This window comes from Podarcis cretensis (assembly GCF_951804945.1).
Source record: "Podarcis cretensis genome assembly, chromosome: 6".
Classification (NCBI taxonomy): domain Eukaryota; kingdom Metazoa; phylum Chordata; class Lepidosauria; order Squamata; family Lacertidae; genus Podarcis; species Podarcis cretensis.
The window spans coordinates 33,441,488-33,467,156 of record NC_137175.1 but is presented as its reverse complement, the minus strand read 5'-3'; the positions used below and the strand labels follow the sequence as shown (position 1 = coordinate 33,467,156).

Genomic DNA, 25,669 nt, shown 5'->3' with positions numbered 1-25,669 from the left:
GCAATGAGGCATTAAATTCACCCCTTTTGCAAGATAACTATTTCTCATGTACTTTAGAGGACTGAGATTAAAAAAACATATGTATACAGTGTTATGTGCCCAGGACAGACTGAAAAAGAAATCTTCATAAAGTATGCCCCACCCCCTACAAATTACAATTACAGTTTTGCACCCCGCACTATCCTTTAATCATTACATAATCAAGCCCTGTTCAATAGCAGAGATCATGCCCTTAAACTCTTTATGGCAGATTTAAAAATGCCAGTAACTTGGATGTGTAAGAGGTCAACGTGTTTTAAAGGAGAATTTCATTATTGGGCAATTTATATTACAGCATGCTTCTATGTAATTTGATAATATTCAAGGGCACTAAGATAAGTAAGTATACACTGATTGTAATCTAATGGCATAATCCTACACATGTTTATTCAGAAGGAACTCCGATTGAGTTCAGTGAGTTTCAGGTAAGGAGCTATATGATGTCAGTCTTGGTTATGCAAGTTAAAACTCTACTTAAGAACATTATAAAGCAGCCTTCAATTGTATGCTGCACGTATTTATTTCATAAAATATTATATATCACTTGGTTGTGAAAACCTCAGAAAGAATAAAACAATAAAATTATCAGTAAAAAGAGTTACATTCAAAAATAATTAAAAACAATGACTTCACTGCCTCTGCTGCAAAACCTAATGCACCAATGGCCTGAACCCTTTTCACTTTGAATAATTTTAACCAAGTATTTATCAAAACTTTAATAAAATATTATCCACCCCCCCTGTCAGGGAACTGCCATCGGAGAGTCAGGTGGTGGAAGGGCTCAAGGAGGCTAGGAGACCCTTGGATGCTGAGGAAGGAACCAGCAGGGGGAGAGAGAGAGTTCCCGCAGAAACTCAGTCAGAGGGATGGCTCCAAGATACTTCCAGTGAGAACAGCGGAGAGGTCTCAGGACCTCCACTGGGGACGCCTACTCTGCACAGGAAACTGTCACGCAGAGAATCCAGAAGGAGAGTTTCCGTTAAGGAACTCTTATGTTGGCGTAAATTCCGGAAGCGCCCACTGACGGATTCTGCCAGCGATTGAGGTAGCCATGCACCCATGGCTCCGCGGTCTGGGAGAGTTTTTAGAAACTGATTGCATGAGTTGAGAACTCAACCATTTACGCACAAGCAGCCCCTTAACCCATAACACACACCCCAAAAAAACCCCCAGGTATTTAGCATGTAATTAAGGGTTGTATCCAACTGTGTTCTACTCAGTGGGCCTACTTTGAGTAGGAATAGCAATGGCTACAATGCTAGGTTTCATTTTATTTTGCCTATGGAATCTGCATAGCTCCTTAAACCAGATGCCTATCACATGCCTGTACTCTTTTAAGTGGGCATTAGTCAGCTGCAGCTTTTGCCAGGAGGAAGGAGAAGGGATTTAGAGTGACCTACATTCTGCCCATAGTGACCTAGTTATTGTATTGTGTGTGAGGCAAGCACATACAGAAGCTTCCAGGTGTCACATAAATGCCAGTCAAATTCCTGTGAACAGCTTTGAAATGTGTGACAGGATATGATCCTGGGATTCCCAGCAGGAGTCAAAAGACCTCAACAGAAAAAGGTAAACACTACAAGGTGCATTTGGGGTTCAGTTCTTAAGCCAATTAACCAGTCCAGTTTTTTTGCAGTGGAATTGCTTCAGAGTTTGTTGTTTGAAGATTGTGCCTGTGAAGATGATTCCAAGTGAACTGGGAGAACAGGCCTAAGACATTTGCAACATTTTGGGAGGATTTAGTCCTGATCCTCCTGATTCCACTTACAGTGTGTCAGAAGAGACAGAGGCACAGTGTCATCGCCTTCCCTTCCAGGGCACTTCTTTGATTTGGATCACAAAAAAATATGAGTTCTTGAGAGAGATTTGGGAAGCATTATAATTCAGCATGTTAATGATTACCATGTACATAAAAGATATACAGATGTGATTTTTAAATATGAAATGGTACTAGCGGGCTGTAAGAAATATGCATATTTCCACATTAATATTGTGAAATTTATTTCCTCCCCACACACAACTACATACTTTGTTACCAAGGTATTTGCTTACTTAGCATGGGTAGTATTTAAAGTACAGTGGTACCTCGGGTTACATACGCTTCAGGTTATAGACTCCACTAACTCAGAAATATTACCTCAGGTTAAGAACTTTGCTTCAGGATGAGAACAGAAATCGGGCTCCGGCGGCACGGTGGCAGCTAAAGTGGTGCTTCAGGACAGTTTCAGGTTAAGTATGGACCTCCGGAACGAATTAAGTACTTAACCCGAGGTACCACTGTATATTCTCCGGTATATAAGATTTGACATTTTATAGCCCTCTACATTCACTTATCTTGGTCCAATAAAAAGTAATCCTGTTCACTTAGGGCAGGGCTAGGGAACCAGATGTTCTTACACTCCCAACATCAGCCCCAGCCAGTGTGGCCAATAGGAATTGTAATCCAACAGCATCTAGAGACATATGGATGTTGGATAGTCAGTTTTGACTATCAGGAGTATGAAGCCACCTGTTTTCTGTAAAGGACGATGGCATTCGACCTGATCATTTTCCTGTTGCGATATCTGACAGCATGGCAAGCTAGAAATGTATGACGTAAATAGATGTGTATGGGATGCCTCCACCTTTGCGTTCTGATAGGCCTCAAGTGCCTACACAAAGCCGTATAAACGTGCAGAAAGTAACACAACCTCGCTGCCTCTCCACATTGCCCCTGGTGAACTTCTGCCTGTTAGCAGCAGAGGAGACAAAAAGATGTCAGCAGCACTTCCCAGACTGGTCTACACCCGGTCACACAACCAACCCAAGTCTGGACACGCTTCCTCAGAAGAAGCAAGGTCTGACTGAGAGCAGTGTGACTGACACCAGGCTCGGGGATTTATTACCCCGACAGACGGTTTCCCGTTTTGCAGCGGGGTTTCCTTCCCACATCACACATCATCATTATTATTATTATTATTATTATTATTATTAATAATACCCCGCCCATCTGGGCGGCTTCCAACCAAATATTAAAATGCAGTAATACATCAAACATTAAAAGCTTCCCTAAACAGACCCAGACCAGACCCGAGTCGGCTCCCGGTCTTCTTGCAAACACAACCCCGCGCATCTCAAGGCAAAAGCGACTTCCGAAACACCGCCACGCCCTCCCTGAGCTCCTCCGCCACCGCTTTGGAGGAGCCGCTGCCGGAAAGAGGAAGGTCTGGTGCTGAGGCTGCCCGGAAGGCCCCTTGCGCCGCTGCAGAGAGAGAGACAGGTAACCCCGCGTCCCCAGCAGCCCCTTGCCCGCCTCTCGAGAGTGGGGTGGGAACGGGACGCCCCTTTCCTCCGTCTTGCTACCGAGCCTCTCCTTCCCCCTGGCGCTCCTGGCAAGGCCGGGGAGGGTTCCCCCTTTCCCCGTCCTGGTGGGGGCTCTCCCCTCTGACCCCGAAGCCCCAACTCCGCGTCTGGACGCCGAATGCGTCTCTGCATGCAACGTGCAGGGTTGATTCCCGTCCCTCTTCCTGCATAGACAAAAAGCAAACTGCATCGACGGCGGATTTGATAATCTCCGAGGTCAGTCAGGGAGAGTGAACGCAACCCCTTTTTCCTCCCTCGAGGTCGCCCTGAAGAAACTCCATCCTCTGAAGCGAGAATTTGCAAGAGGATGAAAGTCGCCACTGGTTAGGGAGACGGGCGATAAAAAGGAATGGGCATCTGCACCTTGGACAGGTGTGTAGAAGATGCAAGCTGCATCAGCACCATAGCCAGTATACCTGCTGAAATTCCCTCTTCTAACTATTGGAGGTGCAAGAGCTCTGGTCTCTTTTTTTGCACCTGGTCTCTCTGATCTGAGGGCAGAAATTTATCCTGCTGGATAAATGTTGCTAATCCCGATTACAGCTTTTTATTTTAACATACAATGCATGTGTTCGTTGAGCTATGGCCAAGGATAGAATAATGACCAGGAACAACTAGATTTTGGATTCTGTGCTGGAAAGCTGCATTCTGAATTCACCATAAATTTATGCCAGTGCAGACTTCAAAACCAATATATCTGCAGTCACATTGATTTCTACCACCTACATGCTTGGGATTGGACTGAGCCTGGAGAGTCTAAAAGTATGGTACAGTAAGCAACAAATAGAGTGTATGTGTTGTGAATGTTTTCTGTCAGGGTGCAGTCAGTCCATCAGATACCATCTTTTTGAAAATTATTTTTGAAAGCTGCTTTTCCAAATTTCCAGCTGCACCTAAGTAGGTATTCTTTCCATTCTGAGGCGTCTGCTTGGCTTCCTGCGACCTAGATGCCATTGTGCTAATAACCCCAATCTGTCTTCCTGTTCTTTACCTCCTCTGCTGTTTACTGCAATATGCAGATATTGATAAAGTGAATAGAAGATTTACTTCCTCATAACACTAGGACATGGGACATCCAAGTTAGTTACCTGAACTGGGGTGATCTTCCTTCTGTTGGTTCCTTCTTTCATAACTATTTGCTGGCATGTAGATCACTTCCTTTTAGGCTTTACTACTTCCTCCTCCTTCAGCCAGGCTTTCTTTCTTTTTAAAAAATTTAAAAAAAAATTAATCAGCACAAACACCAAGCTAGAAAGACACATACAACAAAAACCATAATAACAATAACAACGCAAATTTAGATACAGTAATATCCCTATGCCTACTCCTTGTTTATCACCACTCTCTCCCCCCTCTATTTCCCACTGTTATCCGCCTTGTCACTTAGATATTTGTTCCAAATTTCTTTGTATTTATCCATTCTTATTTGGCATCGACAAGCAGTTCTTTCGTATGTAGCTAATCTGTAGTTCTTTCGTATGTAGCTAATCTGTCCATATTATCAATCCATATGCTCAGTGGAATCTTTTTGCGACTCTTCCAATTCATCAAAACAAGCTTTTTTTGCTTCTAATATAGTGTGCGATGTAACCACTTTTTTTGGCCCCTTGAGGTCTTCCAAATTTCCAGAATATACTTTAGAATTAAATTCAGTTCCCCTAAATAACAATTTCAGGCATTCTTTCTATTTTGACACAGTGTTGGGGCCTGTTTTGTTTAACCTCGTGTCTCCATAGTGGACACATGTGAGCTTGTGCTTAGGATGGATTTGTTTTCCAAGAGTTAATAATAACACTTAATTTTTATATTCTTTAAACTAGCAGCCTTACCAGATTATTTCTGTATACCACTGCAATATATACCAAACCCTGACTTCTTTTCTTCCCCCATTATTGTAGATCTGAATTCTCCCCACATTTCTTCCTTCACGTGTGAAATAAATATCCAACATGCCTCATCGGACTATTCATCTTTTTCGGAAGGGTCTCCGGCTACATGACAACCCCACTTTGCTAGCTGCACTGAAGTCTTCCGAAATCGTATATCCAGTTTACCTATTGGATAGAATTTTTTTGACATCTGCAACTAGGATGGGAACTAAACGTTGGCATTTTCTCCTGCAGACTCTGGAAGATCTCCAGACAAACTTAAAGAAATTGAACTCTTGCTTATGGATTATTCAAGGGGAGTATGAGGCTGTATTGCGGGAACATGTTCAAAAGTGGAATATTACCCAAGTGACTTTCGATGACGAGATTGAACCATATTACAAGGAAATGGAGAAGACTATCCAAGTTATGGGGAAAGAAATAGGATTTGAAGTATTTTCTTTGGTGGGGCACACTTTGTATGACGTCAGACGGTACGGAGCTGACCAAGGGGAAGAAAGCTTATCTCCTGGGGGGCCATTAGTGGTTTTACAGCATAACAAACATGCAAACCTAGCTTGCATTCTGCAAGCATAGATATTTTTCTGTTGCTGATGCAGATCTTCACTCCTTTCTGCTGCAGAACTGGCCACTATTATGAGCGCAGACATTAAAATGAAGAGTTTAGGCTGCAGCGCTAAACACATTAGGGAATAAACATCACTGAACAAAGTTTTACAGAAAATTTAGTTCCTCTACTGTGACCCAAGTTCCATCCTTTTGCAGGCGGTTTCTGTTCATAGTGTAATCATCTTGTGTTATACAGGATTGTGGAACTAAATGGAGGGACACCACCATTGACGTACAAAAGGTTTCTTCAAATACTAACAGTGCTTGGAGATCCCGAGATGCCTGTGCAAGACATTACAGCTGAGAATTCACAGTAAGGAATAATTGTACCACCAGAACATAGAAATTTTACTCTAGGAATAGCTGGCTCACTGTAAAATGATTTTATTTATTTAAGGCCATTTATATACCACCTATTCAACCTAAAGTGGTTTACAAAAGACAATCTAAAATAATTTTGCAATAAGTATTTTTTGCCAAGCAAGAAAGTTTGATCCATGTGACTTATGAAAAGATTAATGTATCCTTGTTTTCATAATGTCCAAATTGAGAGTCAAATTACTTTTGGTTTTGTTACATAATTATCTTCTGGGATATTGTGGTAGTGCTTTAGTAAACTGTCCACTTGTGATCATCACATTTGAAAACCAGTGTTGGGGCTCTGAACAGGTTTTATGAACGTATCAGAATTTGAAAAATCTGCCTTGCGGTGAAATACCGGTACTTGAATTTGAAATCTAGCCATACAATGGATTTGATTATGACTGATATATTGGGATCTCAAATGGCCAGACAGTCTCAGTATACTGGCATGTTTTGAAAGTTGTTGTTTTTTTGTAAGCATTACTTAGCACAATACCAGCTGTCGATCTCATGAATACAGAGATGTACAAAAAGTATGAACTGAGGCTATGAATTGATGATCATTTTACAACTTATTTTAATTACCAAGGCTTTCCACATGGACCCATGGGAAATGTACTTTAATTATTTACAGCACAATAATAATTTTTAAAAATCCTTCTCTCATCCCCACTAGGGTTGTGGGTGTGGAAATCCTGTTAGCCCATCTCAGGACACTAATTTGCATGACCACTGCAGTGTTTCCTAGAAACATAGCATGATATGTTGGGCCTGATTGTGCAAAGATAGGAAGGCAAGGGAGGCATCTATTCCAGTCTGTTATGTTTTTTTCTGTTGACTTTAGGACATGGGTGGTTTCCAGTGGTGGTAACAAGCAACACTTTCTGCTGCATTCACTTGTTCTGTGATAAAACAAGCTGATTGTGTTTGTTTGCCTCATTATGGTATAACATTTGGTTTTCAAAATAAGTCTCTTTATTTCCTTCTTAGAAAACTCAGTCCTCTCCCTGAAGTGGATCTGGCCGAGTGTTACAGGGTGCCTCTCCCTGAGGACCTTGGGTTTTCCAAAGAGTACAAGTCATCTTGGAGAGGAGGGGAAACTAATGGGCTCCAACGACTTGAAGAGCACCTGAAAAACCAGGTCAGTCTTAATTCAAGGTGTATCTGTCCTTTCTCATGTTGTTTGTGAGAGGATAATCAGCAGTTTTTCTGATCACCTTTGCAAGAACAATCTAAATGCAAGCCACTTACCATCTCCTAAAGAATTCATATCTGAAGTCATCTAGAAAGTCCCACAGCTTTTTGTTTCCTTTTTAAAAATTGCCTTCCAATATTTATCTTTATTCTGCATATCATGGGTCACCAGTGCGGCACCCATGGGTGCAATAGTGCTCTTGGGGTCTCAAACGACTACCACTCTGACCACTATATTATGCTGGCTCAGGTTTGTCACAGTACACAAAGCGCAACAGATTGAATGATAATAACTCTGAAAATTTTACTGGTTATTTCCTATCATAAAGATCTAGCCCAGTATGTGCAACATATTTGGTTCATATGTACGGTGTATAACCTATGAGGCTAATTCCAATATTAATACATTTCTTCTTTTCTAGTATACGTGCTGCCGAAGCGAGCACAACATTTCTTCTTTTCTTATCTTTTCTTGCTGCTGCTTCTTGTAAGTTCCTGTATAACACAATCCTTAGGTGAAAATAGAAAGGTATCGAGAACAACACAGCTGATGTAGACTGCTGGCACGAGTACTGAGAATCATTCATGTACAATTACTTATGTACCTGTTATACACATTGACAATCTAATATCAGCTGAGGAAGCCCTTTGCGTAGCAAGGTATTGAACTTGTTTTGGCTCAGGTTTGTCAGCACATAACTATAGTGTGGAGCAAGGATAGCCAACTAAGTGCCTTCCAGGTGCTGTGGACAACAAATCCCATCAGCTCCACCTAGTGTGATCATTGGTCAAGGATGATGGGAGTTGTAGTTCACAGCATGTGGATGGCACCACTTTCACTACTACCAGTGTGGAGGCTGTGTTCCTAGCATGGAGCATAGGCATGCTATAGATTTACTTGTTTTTAAACTATTTCTAGCCCTTTCCATTGAATTTTATCAAAGGTGGCTTACATAAAGGGTTTCATACAAAGGTAAACTAAAGAGGAATAAGGTTTGCTTATAGAACCCACTGCCTCATTGTAGCACAGCTGTCATTCCATAGCAGCTGTGCTTCTTCTGCTTTGTGTTTCTCTTTTTAGGGTTGGGTAGCAAAGTTTGCTAAGCCAAGAACAATCCCAAATTCTCTGCTTCCAAGTACTACAGGCTTGAGTCCCTATTTCAGCTTGGGCTGTTTATCAGTTCGAATGTTTTTTCACAGGCTGTCAAAAATTTATGCTCAGGTAAGTTTGCAGTATGCAGCTTATCTACATGTTAAGCAAGGAAATGTGACAAATTTCCATTCCCCCAAAAAGCATGTTATTTTTCCTACAGCAGCTAGGCATGATTTATTTCTTTAACATATTGGATGGATTTCCCCCTAAACTGATTTTTGATTTTTGAATTTATTGTTATTCATGCTTTTATACTGTATTTTATGCTGTTTTTTGTTGTATCACAATTAAGTGTTTTAAATTTATTGTTAGCTGCCCTGAGCCCAGTTTTCTGAACAGGGAAGGGCAGGGTATAAATAAAAAATTATTATTATTTCTACACCATCTTTTAGTGCAGGCCCACATATTAAATGTTAAAACCAAAACATTTGCACAAACATGATAAAATCACCAGCAAAGTAAAAAAAAAAAAAAAGGTATATAGGGGCCAGGGCATCAATAATATCAAGAAAAGTCTTTAAGGATTGCTTAATGACTGTCTACAAGAGACGGGGCCAAGTGGAGTTTTCAGGGGAGGGAATTCCATGGATGTGGGGCCACCACTGAAAAGGTCCATGACCCTAGTACCCGGCAACCCATTCAACTTTAGTGACAGGTCTGAGAGGAGGCCAATCTTAGGACCTGAGCAGTTTCGTATAGGCATAGTAGGAGTTCTTCAGATAACCTGGTCGCAAACTGTTCAGAGCTTTAATGGTCAGTCCTAGCACTTCAAATTAAGCCGAGAAACAAATGGTTCACCAGTGCAACTGATGCAAAACTGTTGTGTGACATGCTCAAACTGCCTATTGCACATAAGCATGCTGGAGGCTGAATTTTGTACCTGCTGAAATTTCCAGATTGTCTTTACATGCAGCCCTACATAGAGAGCATTACAGTACTCTAGGCTGGATCTAACCACTGGTCCAGTCCACATATAACACTAATGCAAACCATGGGTTAGCACAAATGATGAAATGTAAGAGTTCCTGGAGTGAATATCATGGCAACTGCATCGTTCCTCCAGTCCGGCTGCGCTAACCAGGGTTAGGTCATGGTTTGGTTTGGTGCGATTTCCAAACCCAAGCTTGTGGTTTCTTTTCCCAAGACAAACTGTGAGGAGTAAATCAAGAACAAACCTTGGTTACAGCTTGTGATTTGACTGAGCAAGAGTAACCATGTGTTCAGATGTAAAACTAAGTCAAACCAAGGCTTAGCCATGGGCAGCCCAGCAGTAGGAGAATTGGGAGAGGAGCACAGCAGCTGCAATCTTTGGTCCAGGAAGTTGCATGCTTGCTCATTGCCCTTGGTGAAGCTTGAGTCATGTATATGTAATTGAGGCTAGGTCTGCTTTCTGCAGCTAGGGTTGCAGCTGGTGGACCAGTCTTTGCTGGTAAAAGGCACTCCTAGGAACTGATGTCACCTGCACCTCCCTAGTTAACAGAGTCCAAGAGGATCTCCCAGTTCCATGCCTAAATTTGTAAGCAAGTGCAGTGAAACCATATGAAACTTTTTGTAAATCTCCATCTAGATCAGTGGTCTTACCAAGCAATGCCTTGATTGGATTATCTGGATTAAGATGATGTAATATACTCTATGTACAATTGTGTATACTGAATTTTTTTAAAGCACAAGGTGTAATTTGTTATATTTGCCCAATTCATAAGGTTTTAAAATGCTTATAGTTTGCTTTATAAAGTGTTAGGATTCCATTTTAAGCACAGCAAGGTATTAGGATCTCCTAATAGGCTTGGAAATACTATTATTTAATTTCATCTGAGTCTCTTCCATGAGGCATCTCAGTGCGATTTACAATACAATAAAAACATTTTAAAAATGCATATATAAAACATTGGAAGAACAAAATAGCTTGTGAAAGGTTCTGGCTTGCTGCTTTCAGTGCTGAAACCACATTAAACGTTGCAAATTGTTGAGCTAAATCATGCTTCCCATTTTTTTCATGTTCCATTATCAATATTACAGTCAAAGAACCATTCCCTGCCACCAGTATCTCTTCAAGGACAGCTACTGTGGAGGGAATTCTTTTATACGGTAGCATCAGCAACACCCAACTTTACAAAAATGGTTGGGAATCCCATCTGTCTTCAGATAGATTGGTACCAAGATGCAGAGAAACTCCACAAATGGAAAACGGTATGTTGATTCCTTGGACTGTTTTAGTACTCTGAGGCCATTGGCTACAGTATTTTGCTGATGCTGGAATTATATAAATGTTACGGTTTAAGATGCTTTACCTCTGCTATGTTTTTCCACCCTGGGACTTTTGGGGGAAGGGCAGACTACAAATACGGGAAATAAATCAATAATGGTGAATTTGTCATCACATCCATTCGGTCCTTAGTCTCTGTAAGAAGAGAGAATGTCAACTATTGTGAGAGTTACAAGGTGGAAGTGCAGCACATCTGAGCAGATCAATAAAATTGAAATTGTTCTATTTCTTAGGCACAGACAGGATTTCCCTGGATTGATGCCATTATGACTCAACTCCATCAGGAAGGCTGGGTCCACCATCTTGCTCGCCACGCAGTGGCTTGTTTCCTGACACGTGGAGACCTCTGGATCAGTTGGGAAGAAGGAATGCAGGTTTGCAGTACTTATGCCCTGTACTTGTCTTCTGCCCTGATTGGCATAGTCCTGTAAAATGCAGACTTTCTAGGGAATCTAAAAGCAACCTCAGTGTTTAATGTTAGCATTCCCCTTAGCAAACTGGGGGGTGGGGTGGGGAGTTTATTGCAAACATAATTTTGATCGGAGTGAACAGCAAGCATCCTTTGGAATGAAAAGGTGTTAAGGCTGTAATCCTATGCTCACTCTCTTGTGAGTAACTCAGCAGAATATACTTCTGAGTAGACACGTATAGGATTGCACTGTTAAGTAAATCATGGTAAAAATTACATATAGTTCTAAGGTGGTAAATCTATACCAATTCAGAATATGAGTGATGGCTTACATGACTGAATGGTTAATAATAATTCCTCACATTGATGTCACAGGGAAAGGTTCTTACTTAAACTTGTCCCTTATATCTAGTCTTCTATGTCCATGTTGTTGGGTTTTTTTTTTGGGGGGGGGCGGTTTCACAGGGACGTTAGATCCCATGATTCCACTGCCGGCATAGACATAATTCCTGAGGCATGCTGGGAAGCCATAGCTCTTGCTGCTGGCAGCTTTGAAACAAATAAAAAAGACAATGGGGGGGGGGATGGAAAGGAAGTCCACTCAGTAACTCCTCACTTCCTAGGATTCCCCTGAAACATCTTGCCCAGTCACACTACCACCCAGGTTTGCAAAATCCCCCGCCCCCCTGCAATTTGAGGAGAGTCAGCAATTTCATGTGGGTTCAGTTCAGCCCAACTTCGCACTGTGTCTTATTTTAATGGCATGATTCTCCTCAACTACAGGTGTTTGAAGAATTGCTTCTGGATGCAGATTATAGCGTGAATGCCGGGAACTGGATGTGGCTGTCAGCCAGCGCTTTCTTCCACCAGTACTCCCGCATTTTCTGTCCTGTTCGCTTTGGCAAGCGCACAGATCCCGAAGGGCAATACATCCGGTGAGTACACATGGTTGATACGTCAGGGTCTTTCATGCTATAAAACGTAAGAGCAGTGCTGTTGGATAAGAACAGTGGTTCATCTTGTCCACATCCCACAGTAGCCAATCGGACGCCTTTTAAGATGTCCACAGGAAGGCAAGCAGGAATAGTGGAAGAATTCGGAGAGTATGTATTAAGAGGGCAAACTCACCTGATCCGCACCTCAGGGTTGGACTGAGCAAGTTCTCTCTGTGAATCTGCATTCTCCCAATGGTATTTTACAAGGTGGCCCAAGCAGGCAACTTGCAAATTCTGTAAATTAAATAGGCATTGTGTTAAAATTGCATTACTTCCATTTGTCTGTCCTGAATCTGAAAAGTTCCTCTTCTCCTGGGCCTTTGGCTAATTAAACAATCTATAATCTTTTAAATTGAGGGAATAGTGTTATATTTGTTGTTATGTTATGTATTTTTGTGTTTTTTTACTGTAAACTAACCTGTGATCTTCAGATGGAGGGCAGCATAAATAATAATAATAATAATAATAATAATAATAATAATAATAATAATAATGTGGTTCTGCTCATTTTTCCTGGGCCGTGTCCAGAAAGTGGTGTTGGGGGATGAGTGTTCACACCCCTGGGCTCCCACTTGTGGGGTGCCCCAGTGTTCCATCCTCTCCCCCATGCTTTTTAATATCTATATGAAGCCGCTGGGAGAGATCATCAGGGGGTTTGGGTTAGGTGTTCATCAGTACGCAGATGACACCCAGCTCTACCTCTCTTTTAAATCAGAACCAGTGAAGGCAGTGAATGTCCTGTGTGAGTGCCTGGAGGCAGTTGGAGCTTGGATGGCGGCTAACAGATTGAGGTTGAATCCTGACAAGACAGAAGTACTGTTTGGGGGGGCAGGGGGCGGGTGGGTGTGGGGGACTCCCTGGTCCTGAATGGGGTAACTGTGCCCCTGAAGGACCAGGTGTGCAGCCTGGGAGTCAATTTGGTCTCACAGCTGTCCATGGAAGTGCAGGTTAATTCTGTGTCCAGGGCGGCTGTCTACCAGCTCCATCTGGTATGCAGACTGAGACCCTACCTGCTCGCGGACTGTCTCGCCACAGTGGTGCATGCTCTAGTTATCTCCCGCTTGGACTACTGCAATGCGCTCTATCTGGGGCTACCTTTGAAGGTGTCCTGGAAACGACAACTAATCCAGAATGCGGCAGCTAGACTGGTGATTGTGTGTGGCCGCCGGGACCACATAACACCAGTCCTGAGAGATCTGCATTTCCAAGCACAAATCAAAGTGTTGGTGCTGACCTTTAAAACCCTAAATGGCCTCGGTCCTGTATACCTGAAGGAGCGTTTCCACCCCCATCGTTCAACCCAGACACTGAGATCCAGCGCCGAGGGCCTTCTGGCGGTTCCCTCATTGCGAGAAATGAGGTTACAGGGAACCAGACAGAGGGCCTTCTCGGTAGTGGCACCCGCCCTGTGGAACGCCCTCCCATCAGATGTCAAGGAAATTAGCAGCTATCCTATCTTTAAAAGACATCTGAAGGCAGCCATGTTTAGGGAAGTTTTTAATATTTAATGCTGTATTGTTTTTAACACTTGATTGGGAGCTGCCCAGAGTTAAATTATTATAATAATTTATAATATAATTATAATATAATAATAATAGAAACAGTTAACAACACAAGGTGTGTGCTAATTATATTTTTCAGAAAATACCTCCCAGTGCTGAAGAATTTCCCCTCCCAGTACATTTATGAACCTTGGGTAGCACCAGAAGAGATACAGATAGAGGCAGGCTGCATTATAGGTAATATTCAAAACAAAATAAATTTTCACTATGTACCCAGCAGAGTAGGGCCCTGCTTTCCCTGATTTTACCATATTTCCCCCTCCCTCTCAGTACCTAAGCTTCCTATCCTCCTTTCTGTCTGCCCCCTCCAGTCAGGGCAGGCTCTCAGAAAGTATCCCCTTCACCATACCTTGTTGCACTGCCTCACTTCCAATGACCCCATTGCTGGGTCAGATGACCAGTTTCCCAGCTTTGGAATTGACATGTTCCTCTATTCCCTGGGCTGCAAGGAGAGTGCAGCTTTCTGTTTCCCAAGTACCATTAACCACTGCACCCAGCTCACCAGAAACCTGAAGTTTCTGCTTCCCTGGTGTCAAATCCTGTTCTCTCTCCTCATTCAGGGACTTAGCAAGCAAGCGCCCTTCTTCCCTCCCTCCCATGACTGCCTTTATCTGCCCATTGTGTTTATTTGGTCTAACTATTAAGCCAGTGTGTTTGCCTGCAGCTGGAAATGGAATTCCATTTTGGTATTCAGTCAGGAATTTGAAAAGGTTCTACCAAGATCTGATACAATTAATTTGAAGAGTTACTGTTAGTAATTCTGTTTCCTTTCTGTCATTATTTCCTATGTTTTCCATTAGGTAAAGATTATCCCTTTCCTATTGTAAACCACAAAGAAGTCAGTGATCACAATCTACAGCTGATGAAACAGGTTAGAGAAGAACAGTATAAGACGGCTCAGCTCACAAGAGGTGCGTCCGCAGGCTGGTACTGAGCTCTTTCAACTTGACAGGGATTGTGGGTTTCTCTTGATTCTGAAATCTAACCACAGTACAGTGGTACCTCGGGTTACAGACGCTTCAGGTTATAGACTTTGCTAACCCAGAAATAGTACCTCGGGTTAAGAACTTTGCTTCAGGATGAGAACAGAAATTGTGCGGCGGTGGCAGCGGGAGGCCCCATTAGCTAAAGTGGTACCTCAGATTAAGAACAGTTTCAGGTTAAGAATGGACCTCCAGAATGAATTAAGTTCTTAACCCGAAGTACCACTGTAAAAGCCTGGTAGCGTCTCTACAATTAAAAGTAACAATGTTGTAGATCTCTCTTTATAATCTGCATCTAGGTAATTCAAATTCTTTATTAAGAAAGGTTCCATTCTGCCTTTAAAACATATGTGCAAATTGTGCATAGTTTTGCTGCTCTTCGTTGAAAGTGAACTTCTGCAGGATATTAAAGGCCTGCTACTCAGTCCCTTCAGAGATTTCTCCAGGCATTGTTTATGCACTTTCAAGACTATTTTCAGAGCCTCAGAAAAAATTAAGACGAATCCAATTATGTCTGTCCCCTAGTGGAATGGGCACTTTTGGTGTAATGTACTGTCTCCCCTAAAATCTGGTCCAGAGGGCTGGGGGGCAGCAGGGGTAAGGAAAATCCTATTGTGTGAGCAGAAATCCATTTGCTCAGTGTTAGATGTCACCCTTAGACTTTTGTTTTTATCACTGCCTAGACAGTTTATAATCTTCATTATATATGGATAACGCAGGAGGTTAGAGATTGATAATGAGGAGTGATGCTAAGGAACGGAATGCCAAATGGCAGAGGCTGTAAGGAGATTCAGGAAAGGCTTTGCTAAAAAAATATGAAAATGTATAATGGATTTCTTTTCACAAGATTCTAAGGGGGAAAAAACATTATTAGGATTTTTTTCTTGGGAAAAATAAGTCATTACATGTATATTACTTCCTAAACTGGTCATTGTTTAGTATTTTGCTTTAGTATGTTTTGGAAAGTACAAGGAACTAATTCCTCCAGGAGGCATAGTTAATATTGTTTATGTATCTTTAAAGATATTAAAGCCAAGATTCTAAAAATTTCACAGCTGGTTCTACGTGCCCAGTGAGACTTTTCTCATAATATGTTAAACCACTTTTGAAATGGAGGGAACTTTCAAAACTAGATGCTACTGGTGGTGGAGAGGGGAGAGAGAAGAAGAAGGGGGGCAGTGGGGGAGAAATAAAAAATCCCTCCTGGCAAACTCAAGTCCTTGAGTGTGCCTGAAGTAGCTTTTGGAACCCAGCCTAAGTATTTTATTTGCAATTACATTTCAAGTGCTCCCTTAATTTAGTCAGGCGCTATTGGATTTGACCAAGGGGACATTTCCGTTGAGACATAAAAAGAGTATTCCATCTCTTCACCTGTGAAACTCAGCCTTCGAGTTTTAGTTAGTGTACATATTATGAGCAGTTTTGCAGTAATATGGTATTCACCTCCTTTCTAGATGATGTGGATGATCCAATGGAAATGCAGCTAAAGCGTGGATGTTCTGAAGAGACCGTACAAAAGAAAAAACTTGCCAGAAGCAATGAACAAGGACAAACTGATTGACTGACAGCCCAATACTAGTTAGGTTTACTCAGGAGTAAGCCCCACTTTATTCATTGGGACACACTTCCAAGCACTTACTAAACAGGCAACAGAAACTCTTAGAGACTTCTCAAAATCAAAAAGAAGTGATGAGGTGGTTAATTTGTGCTATTTATATTATGCAAATAATTTGGTTCTTTGCCTGTTCCTGAATTTTCTCCTTCAGAACCACCACCCACAACAGCTAATTTTGAAATAATTCATAGAATAACTTGCAATGCAGATGGTTAATAAATCATTTCTAGGAAAAAGGTTCAGTGTTTGAGTTCTGATTAGTTTACATAGATGTACTCCTTTGACAGGATTCCATTCTGATCAGTGGTCAGTCAAATGTTTGCTTCGAGAAAAGATGTAGGCTATTTTTAATAAACTGTTTTCACACCACTGTTAACAGCTGAAGATGAAAGCTGGCCACAAAATATGAAACCAATGGAATCATTTTCCAGTGGATTTACAATTCGGACAACAATATATTTATTTTACAAAAGTGTTTCTATAACCACCATATCAGTAGTTATAGAAATGCTTTTGTACAACACTAAAACATAAATCACCTTTTAAAAACTACAAGTAAGCATTAAAGTGACTGGCTAATCAAGAAACAGTTGCTAATTAATTGCGGCAAGAAGGAAGGAAACCTAAAAAAAACACAAGCAAGAGCAATTCATCTGTTGTGCTTGGGAGAAAGATTCTGCATATTAAGGAGATGTTTTTTAAAAAAGAAGCAGAAAACTAGATCATGAGGGATGAATTATGCACAGCCTGAAGAAGCTGAAAAGCAACACTACAAAGCAGACCTCAGCTAATTTTCAGCCGTGCCCTTTCTAATCTACCATAAGCCTCTTGCACTCAATCACCACTGCACACCTTTGGGCCTAGTGTTCTTGGACCTCCAAGTTAGTGGCCTCCAATCTCGCCACTGTTCCCTTTTGTGTTCCACCCACTATTTTATAGCAAAGAGGGAGGTCAGCCCTTCAGCATAAGGGGAGATCGGGGTTCTCTAGAGTTGTCTGTGACAATAACCTCCCTTTAATAGGTGACCAGTTGTCAACTGAATTGGGAGAGGGAAGGATGTGTTGGTTCTACATCCACCAAATACTTCATTTCATCACCAATCGATCGGGAACACTTGCAACTACCCATGTAGAGACAAAAAGTATGGACAATGGCATTAATGGGAAAACTCACCAAGCATGAAAGTTATGTACGGCAAACAGGATTGAGATGATTTTATAGATATATGCTACTGTTTCATAACCTTTTCTTTTTTAAAAAAATAATATTAGGTTACAGAAAGAAAAAGTAAAAATACCACATTAAACAAAAACAACACATCACAATATGAAAAAACAAGAAATAAAATCCATTAAACAAAGACAAAAACGCAAAGGAAAATACATCTAATCTCCTCATTACTAATCTTTCATTAGCTTATTTCCTTGACCTCCTCACACCTCCCTTTTTTGTATTCTAGGTCAATTATCCATTTCAGCAAATCCTTTCCCTCTTTTAAAATTTTAGTCCTGTAAATTATCTTAGTATAATGTAACTTTACTTTTCCTCCTTTCACCAATTAACAGTCAGTTATTCCCAAATCCTTTATATCATTCCAACATCCTTCTAACTGTTATTATAAAAAAGTTCTGTCCTTCTTTGGCACCAATTGGCCAACCATGCCCAGGAGAAAGGCCTCTGGTTTCTTCAAGAAGGTATATTTAAATACCTTTTTCATTTCATTATAGATCATCTCCCAGAAAGTCTTAATCCTTGGGCACGTCCACCAGAGGTGAAAGAATGTACCTTCGGTCTCTTTACATTTCCAACATTTATTATCGGGCAGATGATAGATTTTTGCAAGCTTGACTGGTGTCATGTACCACCTGTATATCATTTTCATTATATTCTCTCTTAAGGCATTACATGCCATGAATTTCATACCTGTGGTCCATAACTGTTCCCAGTAAGCCATCATAATATTATGTCCAACGTCTTGTGCCCATTTAATCATAACAGATTTCACCGTTTCATCCTGAGTATTCCATTTCATTATTTTTTTTATAAATATTTATTAAGATTTTTTTAAAATACAAAATGCAAAAATAATAAACAATATAACATGAATCATAACACATTTTCCAGAACTTCTTTGGACTCCCTCACGTCTCCCACTCCCACTTACATCGTTATAAATTTTTCCCAGCAATTTATCATCTTGATTATAATCTTAGATTTTGTTCAATTAGTTTGATCTATTCTCCACAAATTTTATATTTCCCTCAATCTCACTTATCGTCAATTTCAAATCTAATTAAATGGTAGGCAATTATTTATGATCTAGCATCCTTCTTAGCCTTCAACCAAATTACAATACTTTTGTAGATAAATCTTGAATTTCTTCCAGTCTTCTTCAACCCTCTCTTCTCCCAGGTCTCGGATTCTGCCAGTCATCTCGGCCAGTTGCATATAGTCCATCAGTTGCATCTGCCACTCTTCCAGTGTGGGTAGATCTTGAGTTTTCCAGCTCTTGGCGATGAGTATCCTTGCTGCCGTTGTTGCATACATAAAAAATGTTCGGTCCTTCTTTAACACCTTCTGGCCGACAATGCCCAGAAGGAAGGCCTCTGGTTTCTTAGTAAAGGTATACTTAAATACCTTTTTCAACTCATTATATATCATTTCCCAAAAGGCCTTCACTCTAGGGCAAGTCCACCAGAGGTGAAAGAATGTTCCTTCATGTTCTTTACATTTCCAACATTTATTATCAGACAAATGGTATATTTTGGCAAGTTTAACTGGGGTCATGTACCATCTATATATCATTTTCATTACATTTTCCTTCAGAGCATTACATGCAGTGAAGTTCAGCCCAGTGGTCCACAACCTTTCCCAGTCCTCAAACATGATATTATGCCCAATATCCTGAGCCCACTTTATCATAACCGATTTAACCATTTCGTCTTGTGTATTCCATTTCAGCAGCAAGTTATACATTCTTGATAATACCTTAGTCTTAGGCTCTAACAGTTCTGTTTCCAACTTCGATTTCTCCACCTGGAACCCTAGCTTTTTGTCATTTTTAAAAACTTCTTTAATCTGAGCGTAGTGTAACCAGTCTCGCACTTTATCCTTCATTTTCTCCAAACTCTGCAATTTCCAATTGTCTCCATCTTTTTCTAATATTTCCCAATATTTTGGCCATTTGGCCTCCATATTGGGTCTTTTTCGGGCCTTAGCTTCCAGAGGTGAAAGCCACCTCGGAGTTTTGTTTTCCAGTAAGTCTTTGTATTTTGTCCAGACATTAAAAACTGCTTTCCTGACAATATGGTTCTTGAAGACCTTATTGATCTTAACCTTATCGTACCATAGATATGCATGCCAACCAAAAGCATTGTTAAACCCTTCCAAATCCAATACGTCAGTGTCTTCGAGAAGTAGCCAGTCTTTTAGCCAGCAAAAGGCTGCGGCCTCATAATACAACTTTAAGTCCGGCAGGGCAAAGCCCCCTCTTTCTTTCGCATCAGTTAGTATCTTAAACTTAATTCTGGGCTTTTTGCCCTGCCAGACAAATCTAGATATATCTCTCTGCCACTTCCGGAAACACTCTGTCTTGTCCACAATCTGCAATGTTTGAAACAAAAACAACATCTTTGGCAATACATTCATCTTAACAGCAGCAATTCGGCCTAACAGAGAAAGCTTCAATTTTGTCCAACTATCCAAATCTCTCTTAATTTCAGACCAACATTTTTCGTAATTATCCTTAAATAGACTCAGATTTTTTGCTGTTATGTTTACCCCTAGGTACTTTACTTTTTTAACCACAGTTAGTTCCGTTTCTCTCTGAAACTGTTCCGACTCTACATCTGTCAGATTTTTCCCCAACACCTTAGTTTTCTGTTTATTTAGTTTAAATCCTGCCACCCGACCAAAATCTTGGATCAGTTGTAATACTCTTTTTGTACTAGATTCTGGCTCCTGCAGGGTCAAAACTAGGTCATCTGCAAAAGCTTTAAGTTTATATTGTTTCGCTCCGACCTGAATCCCTTCCACCAACCGGTCCCCTCTAATCATATTCAACAGCACCTCCAGAACTGATATAAATAACAAAGGGGAAATCGGGCAGCCTTGTCGTGTTCCTTTTTCAATTTTAAACTCTTCAGTAACCACATTGTTTACTATCAATTTAGCCTTTTGTTCTGAATATATTGCATCAATCCCATTCTCAAAACCCCTACCCACTCCCATTTCTTTTAAATTTCCCTTCATAAATTTCCAAGAGATATTATCAAAGGCCTTCTCCGCATCTATAAAGATTAACACTGCTTTTGTATTTATATCAGTTTGCAACAGTTCCAAAATGTCAATAATGTTCCTTGTATTAGCAAACATGTGTCTACCTGGGAGAAAGCCTGCCTGGTCTTTATGAATTACTTCATTTAAAACTTTTTTAAATCTACTTGCCCTGAGTATTCCATTTCAACAGCAAGTTATACATTCTTGACAAGTTCTTAATTTAGGATCTAGTAGTTCTATTTCCAATTTTGATTTTTCCACCTGGAAGCCAATTTTTTTTGTCCAAATTATATGCCTCCATTATCTGGTAATAATGAAGCCAATCTCGCACTCTATTTTTTAATTTTTCAAAACTCTGCAATTTTAGTCTGTCTCCCTCTTGTTCGAAAATTTCCCAATATTTCGGCCATTTGGCCTCCATATTGAGCTTTTTCTGAGCCTTCGCTTCCATTGGTGACAGCCACCTTGGGGTTTTATTTTCAAGCAAATCCTTATATCTTATTCAAACATTAAACAATGCTTTTCTGACAATATGGTTTTTAAACGCTTTATGTGCTTTGACCTTATCATACAGAGTGTTTTTAAAATGTTTTTTAAAAAATTCTTTTGGATTTTTTGTATGTGGGGGGTGGGGGTGGGATGGATGTTTGGTTGGGTTTGGGGAATTATTTTTTTTATTTTGATGTTTTTGTAATTTTTAATTTTTTTTGTTTGTATTGTTTTATTGGTTTTGTTTGTTTGTATAAGTTGTTATTTTGTTCTTAGGGGGAGGGGTCAGGGCTGCCGGGGAGTGGGCCCCAGCCCACAAAATGGCTGGGGCATGTTCCACAGGGGGGGATGCACTGGGACAACCGATCTCAGTGATCACGGGTAGGAGGAGGAGTTACGCTAAGACCAGACCATGTCATTACAGAGGAGGCAGGTTTAGTCGTTGTCTGAGGACTATTCCTGCCTCCGGGTCTGGTCCTGACCGGATGGATACTAGAATCAGCAAGGGATACCCACATGACCTCATAAGACCACTGCCATCCATGACTTGATCATGGATGGAGGACTTGACCTGGCATGTGTAACAGAGACTTGGTTGGATGAAGCAGATGGGCCTGTCCTTGCCGCTGCTTGTCCACCAGGTTTCTCTTATGCACAGTAACCCAGGTCATGTGGGCGGGGAGGGGGGGTTGCAGTGATTTTTAGAAAGTCATTAGTTTGCACCAGGCGTCCTATTGGGAAGACCCAGTTTTCTGAGTGCATGTTCTGGAAGTTGGGCAATAGGGGCAGTACAGGATTCCTTTTGGTGTACCGACCTCCCCGCTGCACCAAGGATTCCCTGCCCGAGCTGCTTCAGGTCGTGGCGGATGTTCTCCTGGAGACACCTAGCTTGGTCGTCCTAGGGGATTTTAACATCCATGCCGACACGACCTTACAAGGGGCAGCTCGGGACTTCGTGGAAAGCATGGCCTCCATGGGGCTGTCCCTGAATAAGTCTGGCCCAACCCATAGCCGCGGACATGCCTTGGACCTGGTGTTTACCTCTATGGATGTTGGTGATCTGACACTAAGTAAAAGTGAAACAAAAGAAGTGCCATGGTCAGATCACTTCCTGGTGCAACTGGACTTCTCTGCGACCCATCCCCTCTGCAGGGAGGTGGGACCAATTCGGATGGTCCGCCCCCGCCACTTAATGGATCCAAATGGTTTCCAGAGAGTGGTAGGGGATGCTTTATCCCATGTTGATGGCCTTTCAGCTGATTCCCTGGTGGCCCGCTGGAATGCGGAGTTAACCAGGGCTATTGACTGTTTGGCTCCGAAGCGCCCTCTCCGATTGCATGGAGCCCGGAGAGCCCCGTGGTTTTCCACGGATCTGAGGGCAATGAAACAATCTTTGAGACAGCTAGAGCGCCGGTGGCGGATAACTCATTCCGAATCTGATCGGACACAGGTTAGAGCTCAACGTCGAGCCTACCAAGTGGCGATAGCGACGGCGAAGAAGAATTTCTTCACCGCCTCTATTGCATCTGCAGAAAACAGCAGCAGGAGACTTTTTCAGGTGGTTCACAATTTAGCGGAACCACCTGTAACATCGGGGCCCAGTATGAGCCACATGTCCTCCTGCAATGATTTTGCAAAGTTTTTTGCAGATAAAATCGCTCAGATTCGGGAAGAAGTAGACTCCACCGTGGGAGCAGGGCCAGGGCGGGAGAGTGCTAGAGTTCTGTCTAGTCAAGTTGAGTGGGATCAATTCCAATCTGTTACCTCCGAGGATGTGGACAGGCTGCTTGGACGAGTGAAACCAACCACCTGTCTCCTAGATCCTTGCCCATCCTGGCTTATAAAAGCTAGCCGGGAAGGACTGGGCGATGGGCTTCGTGGGGTGGTGAATGCTTCCCTCCGTGAGGGAGCCTTCCCAGACCCGCTGAAAGAGGCAGTTATTAAACCGCTTCTTAAAAAACCATCTTTAGATGCGGCCACAATGGCCAACTATCGCCCAGTCTCAAATCTTCCATTCTTGGGCAAGGTGATAGAGCGAGCGGTTGCCGAACAACTCCAGGCACGCCTGGAAGAAGCGGACCATTTGGATCCCTTCCAGTCGGGATTCAGGCCTCATCATGGGACTGAAACTGCCTTGGTCGCACTGGTTGATGATCTCCGGCGGGCTAGGGACAAAGGTGAGAGCTGTTTCCTAGTTCTGCTGGATCTCTCAGCGGCGTTTGATACCATCGACCATAACATCCTTCTGGACCGTCTTGAGGGGCTGGGAGCTGGGGGCACTGTCCTACAGTGGTTCCGCTCCTTCCTCCTGGGCCGTGTTCAGAAAGTGGTGGTGGGGAATGAGTGTTCAGACCCCTGGGCTCTCATTTGTGGGGTGCCTCAGGGTTCTGTCCTCTTCCCCCATGCTTTTCAACATCTACATGCAGCCGCTGGGAGAGATCATCAGGAGGTTTGGGCTGGGTGTTCATCAGTATGCAGATGATACCCAGCTCTACCTCTCTTTTAAATCAGAACCAGTGAAGGCAGTGAAAGTCCTGTGTGAGTGTCTGGAGGCGGTTGAAGGATGGATGGCGGCTAACAGATTGAGGCTGAATCCTGACAAGACAGAAGTACTGTTTCTGGGGGACAGGAGGCGGGCAGGTGTGGAGGATTCCCTGGTCCTGAATGGGGTAACTGTGCCCCTGAAGGACCAGGTGCGCAGCCTGGGAGTCATTTTGGACTCACAGCTGTCCATGGAGGCACAGGTCATATCTGTGTCCAGGGCAGCTGTTTACCAGCTCCATCTGGTACGTAGGCTGAGACCCTATCTGCCTGCGGACTGTCTCGCCAGAGTGGTGCATGCTCTGGTTATCTCCCGCTTGGACTACTGCAATGCACTCTACGTGGGGCTACCTTTGAAGGTGACTCGGAAACTACAACTAATCCAGAATGCGGCAGCTAGACTGGTGACTGGGAGCGGCCGCCGAGACCATATAACACCGGTCTTTAAATTTAAGATATTAACTGATGCTAAAGAAAGAGGTGGATTTGTTTCATAACCTTTTCCACTAAGCTGGCATCCCCCACATTCACATGAGAATTTTTGGTACCGTATTTAGCTGAAAATGTGGTTCAGTTCCTACTCTGGAGAGCAGGGTATTCCATTTACCTATTCATACCATTGCAATGCCTTTATTCTGATGTCACTTTGAAAGCCTAATAAAGATGTGTTTCAGTGAAAAAAACAGAGGATGAAATATAGCCATGCAGTACTTTTAAGAGCTGTTGATTTTAGTTGGAGAGTTGTGCTTAACTTCCTTCATTGCAACATGAAAGCACCTAACATGGCTGCATTTCCATGTCACTATAAGCTAAGATGCCTGGCTTATCTGGTTTGCTATGAACAAACCGTGTGCTAGGGCAAAGAGCCTCTTTCCTTCTGCTTTGCTCTGAATGAGAAGCTTTAATTAATTTGGCTTCCCATGATATGTGAACCCAACATCCGGGTTTGTTGCTCCCAAATTAGCCAGCATCAAGCCAGGATCATAAACCAAACCCTGGCATGTTTGAGTGAAAAGGTTCTGTGCCAAAAATATTTATATCCTCCCACACCCTCTCAACCAATAATTCTCCTTCAATGAATGATGAAAGTGATCGCATTTCTTTTAAAACAAAAACAAATTCTCACACGTGAGGTGGAGGACTATGCTTACTTCACTTTTGAGGTGGACGAAGGGTGTTCATAATTGAGTTCCCTTTTTTCATTCTACAAATAATTGCTTCAGTGCCCTGCACTCAACAGCCTTCCTGTGTATCCTCAAAACCCCATAACATCCATTGATGTTTTTTGTTTTTTTACAATCGAGCAGTATATAAATTTTATGAAATAATTGTCATGAAATTCCACTTGATACTGATCCAGAGCAGAACTCTGACGTATAGTTAGCAGAGTAAAAACTTAAACAGGTTGCAGGATTCCCAAAAAAATAGACCAGAGGTAATTGTATTTCATCCAGCAGAGCTTTACTGCTATTGCAGGCAACATGAGCATAATGGTCACAGATCCAATACATTCAGGATTGGCACTGTCTATAAGAAATCCAGTTGCAGCAGACTTAACTTACAATCACTTATAATAAGCATACTATATACAGAACCACACCAGAAGGAAAGAGATAGAAAGAGAAAGTGAAACCCAGGCTCCTTCTGGCCTCAATATTACAGTCAGCATGACCTTGACAGAAGAGATAACAGAACCCGTTTAAGGAAGCTGAAGGAATAACCCAAACATGAACCTTCTGCTTGTTTCTTTCACACAGAGAAGCTTCCAGAGCCCTCTTGAATTAATTAGACTAGGAAAGATCTCTACACATTAGATCAATACTTTCTGTACTAAGAAATACAAACTGAAAATAATAATGTTAGTCTTGTTATATTTTCTTTTGCTGCTAGTTCTGATTATTTGGGACAGTCATTCATTCATTCATTTTATTTGTATGCTGCT

General features: G+C 41.9%; 1 protein-coding gene across 6 annotated transcripts; it reads left to right on the top strand.

Annotated features, from left to right (window-relative positions):
- Nucleotides 1-1,475: 1,475 nt before the first annotated feature.
- On the top strand, nt 1,476-16,656 carry LOC307218368 (cryptochrome-1-like). Of its 6 annotated transcripts, none has more exons than XM_079980588.1 (11): nt 1,476-1,608; nt 5,280-5,743; nt 6,076-6,192; nt 7,233-7,383; nt 8,518-8,658; nt 10,609-10,779; nt 11,089-11,229; nt 12,048-12,199; nt 13,901-13,998; nt 14,622-14,732; nt 16,259-16,656. In XM_079980588.1, the coding sequence occupies exons 2-11, from the start codon at nt 5,331-5,333 to the stop codon at nt 16,363-16,365; spliced, it is 1,602 nt and encodes a 533-aa protein (XP_079836714.1). In that variant the 5' UTR covers nt 1,476-1,608; nt 5,280-5,330; the 3' UTR covers nt 16,366-16,656. The 6 variants fall into 6 exon arrangements, with proteins under 6 accessions (XP_079836714.1, XP_079836712.1, XP_079836715.1 ...); XM_079980586.1 differs by lacking the exon at nt 1,476-1,608 and adding an exon at nt 3,217-3,298; XM_079980587.1 differs by lacking the exon at nt 1,476-1,608 and adding an exon at nt 3,324-3,753.
- The last annotated feature ends 9,013 nt before the right edge of the window (nt 16,657-25,669 follow it).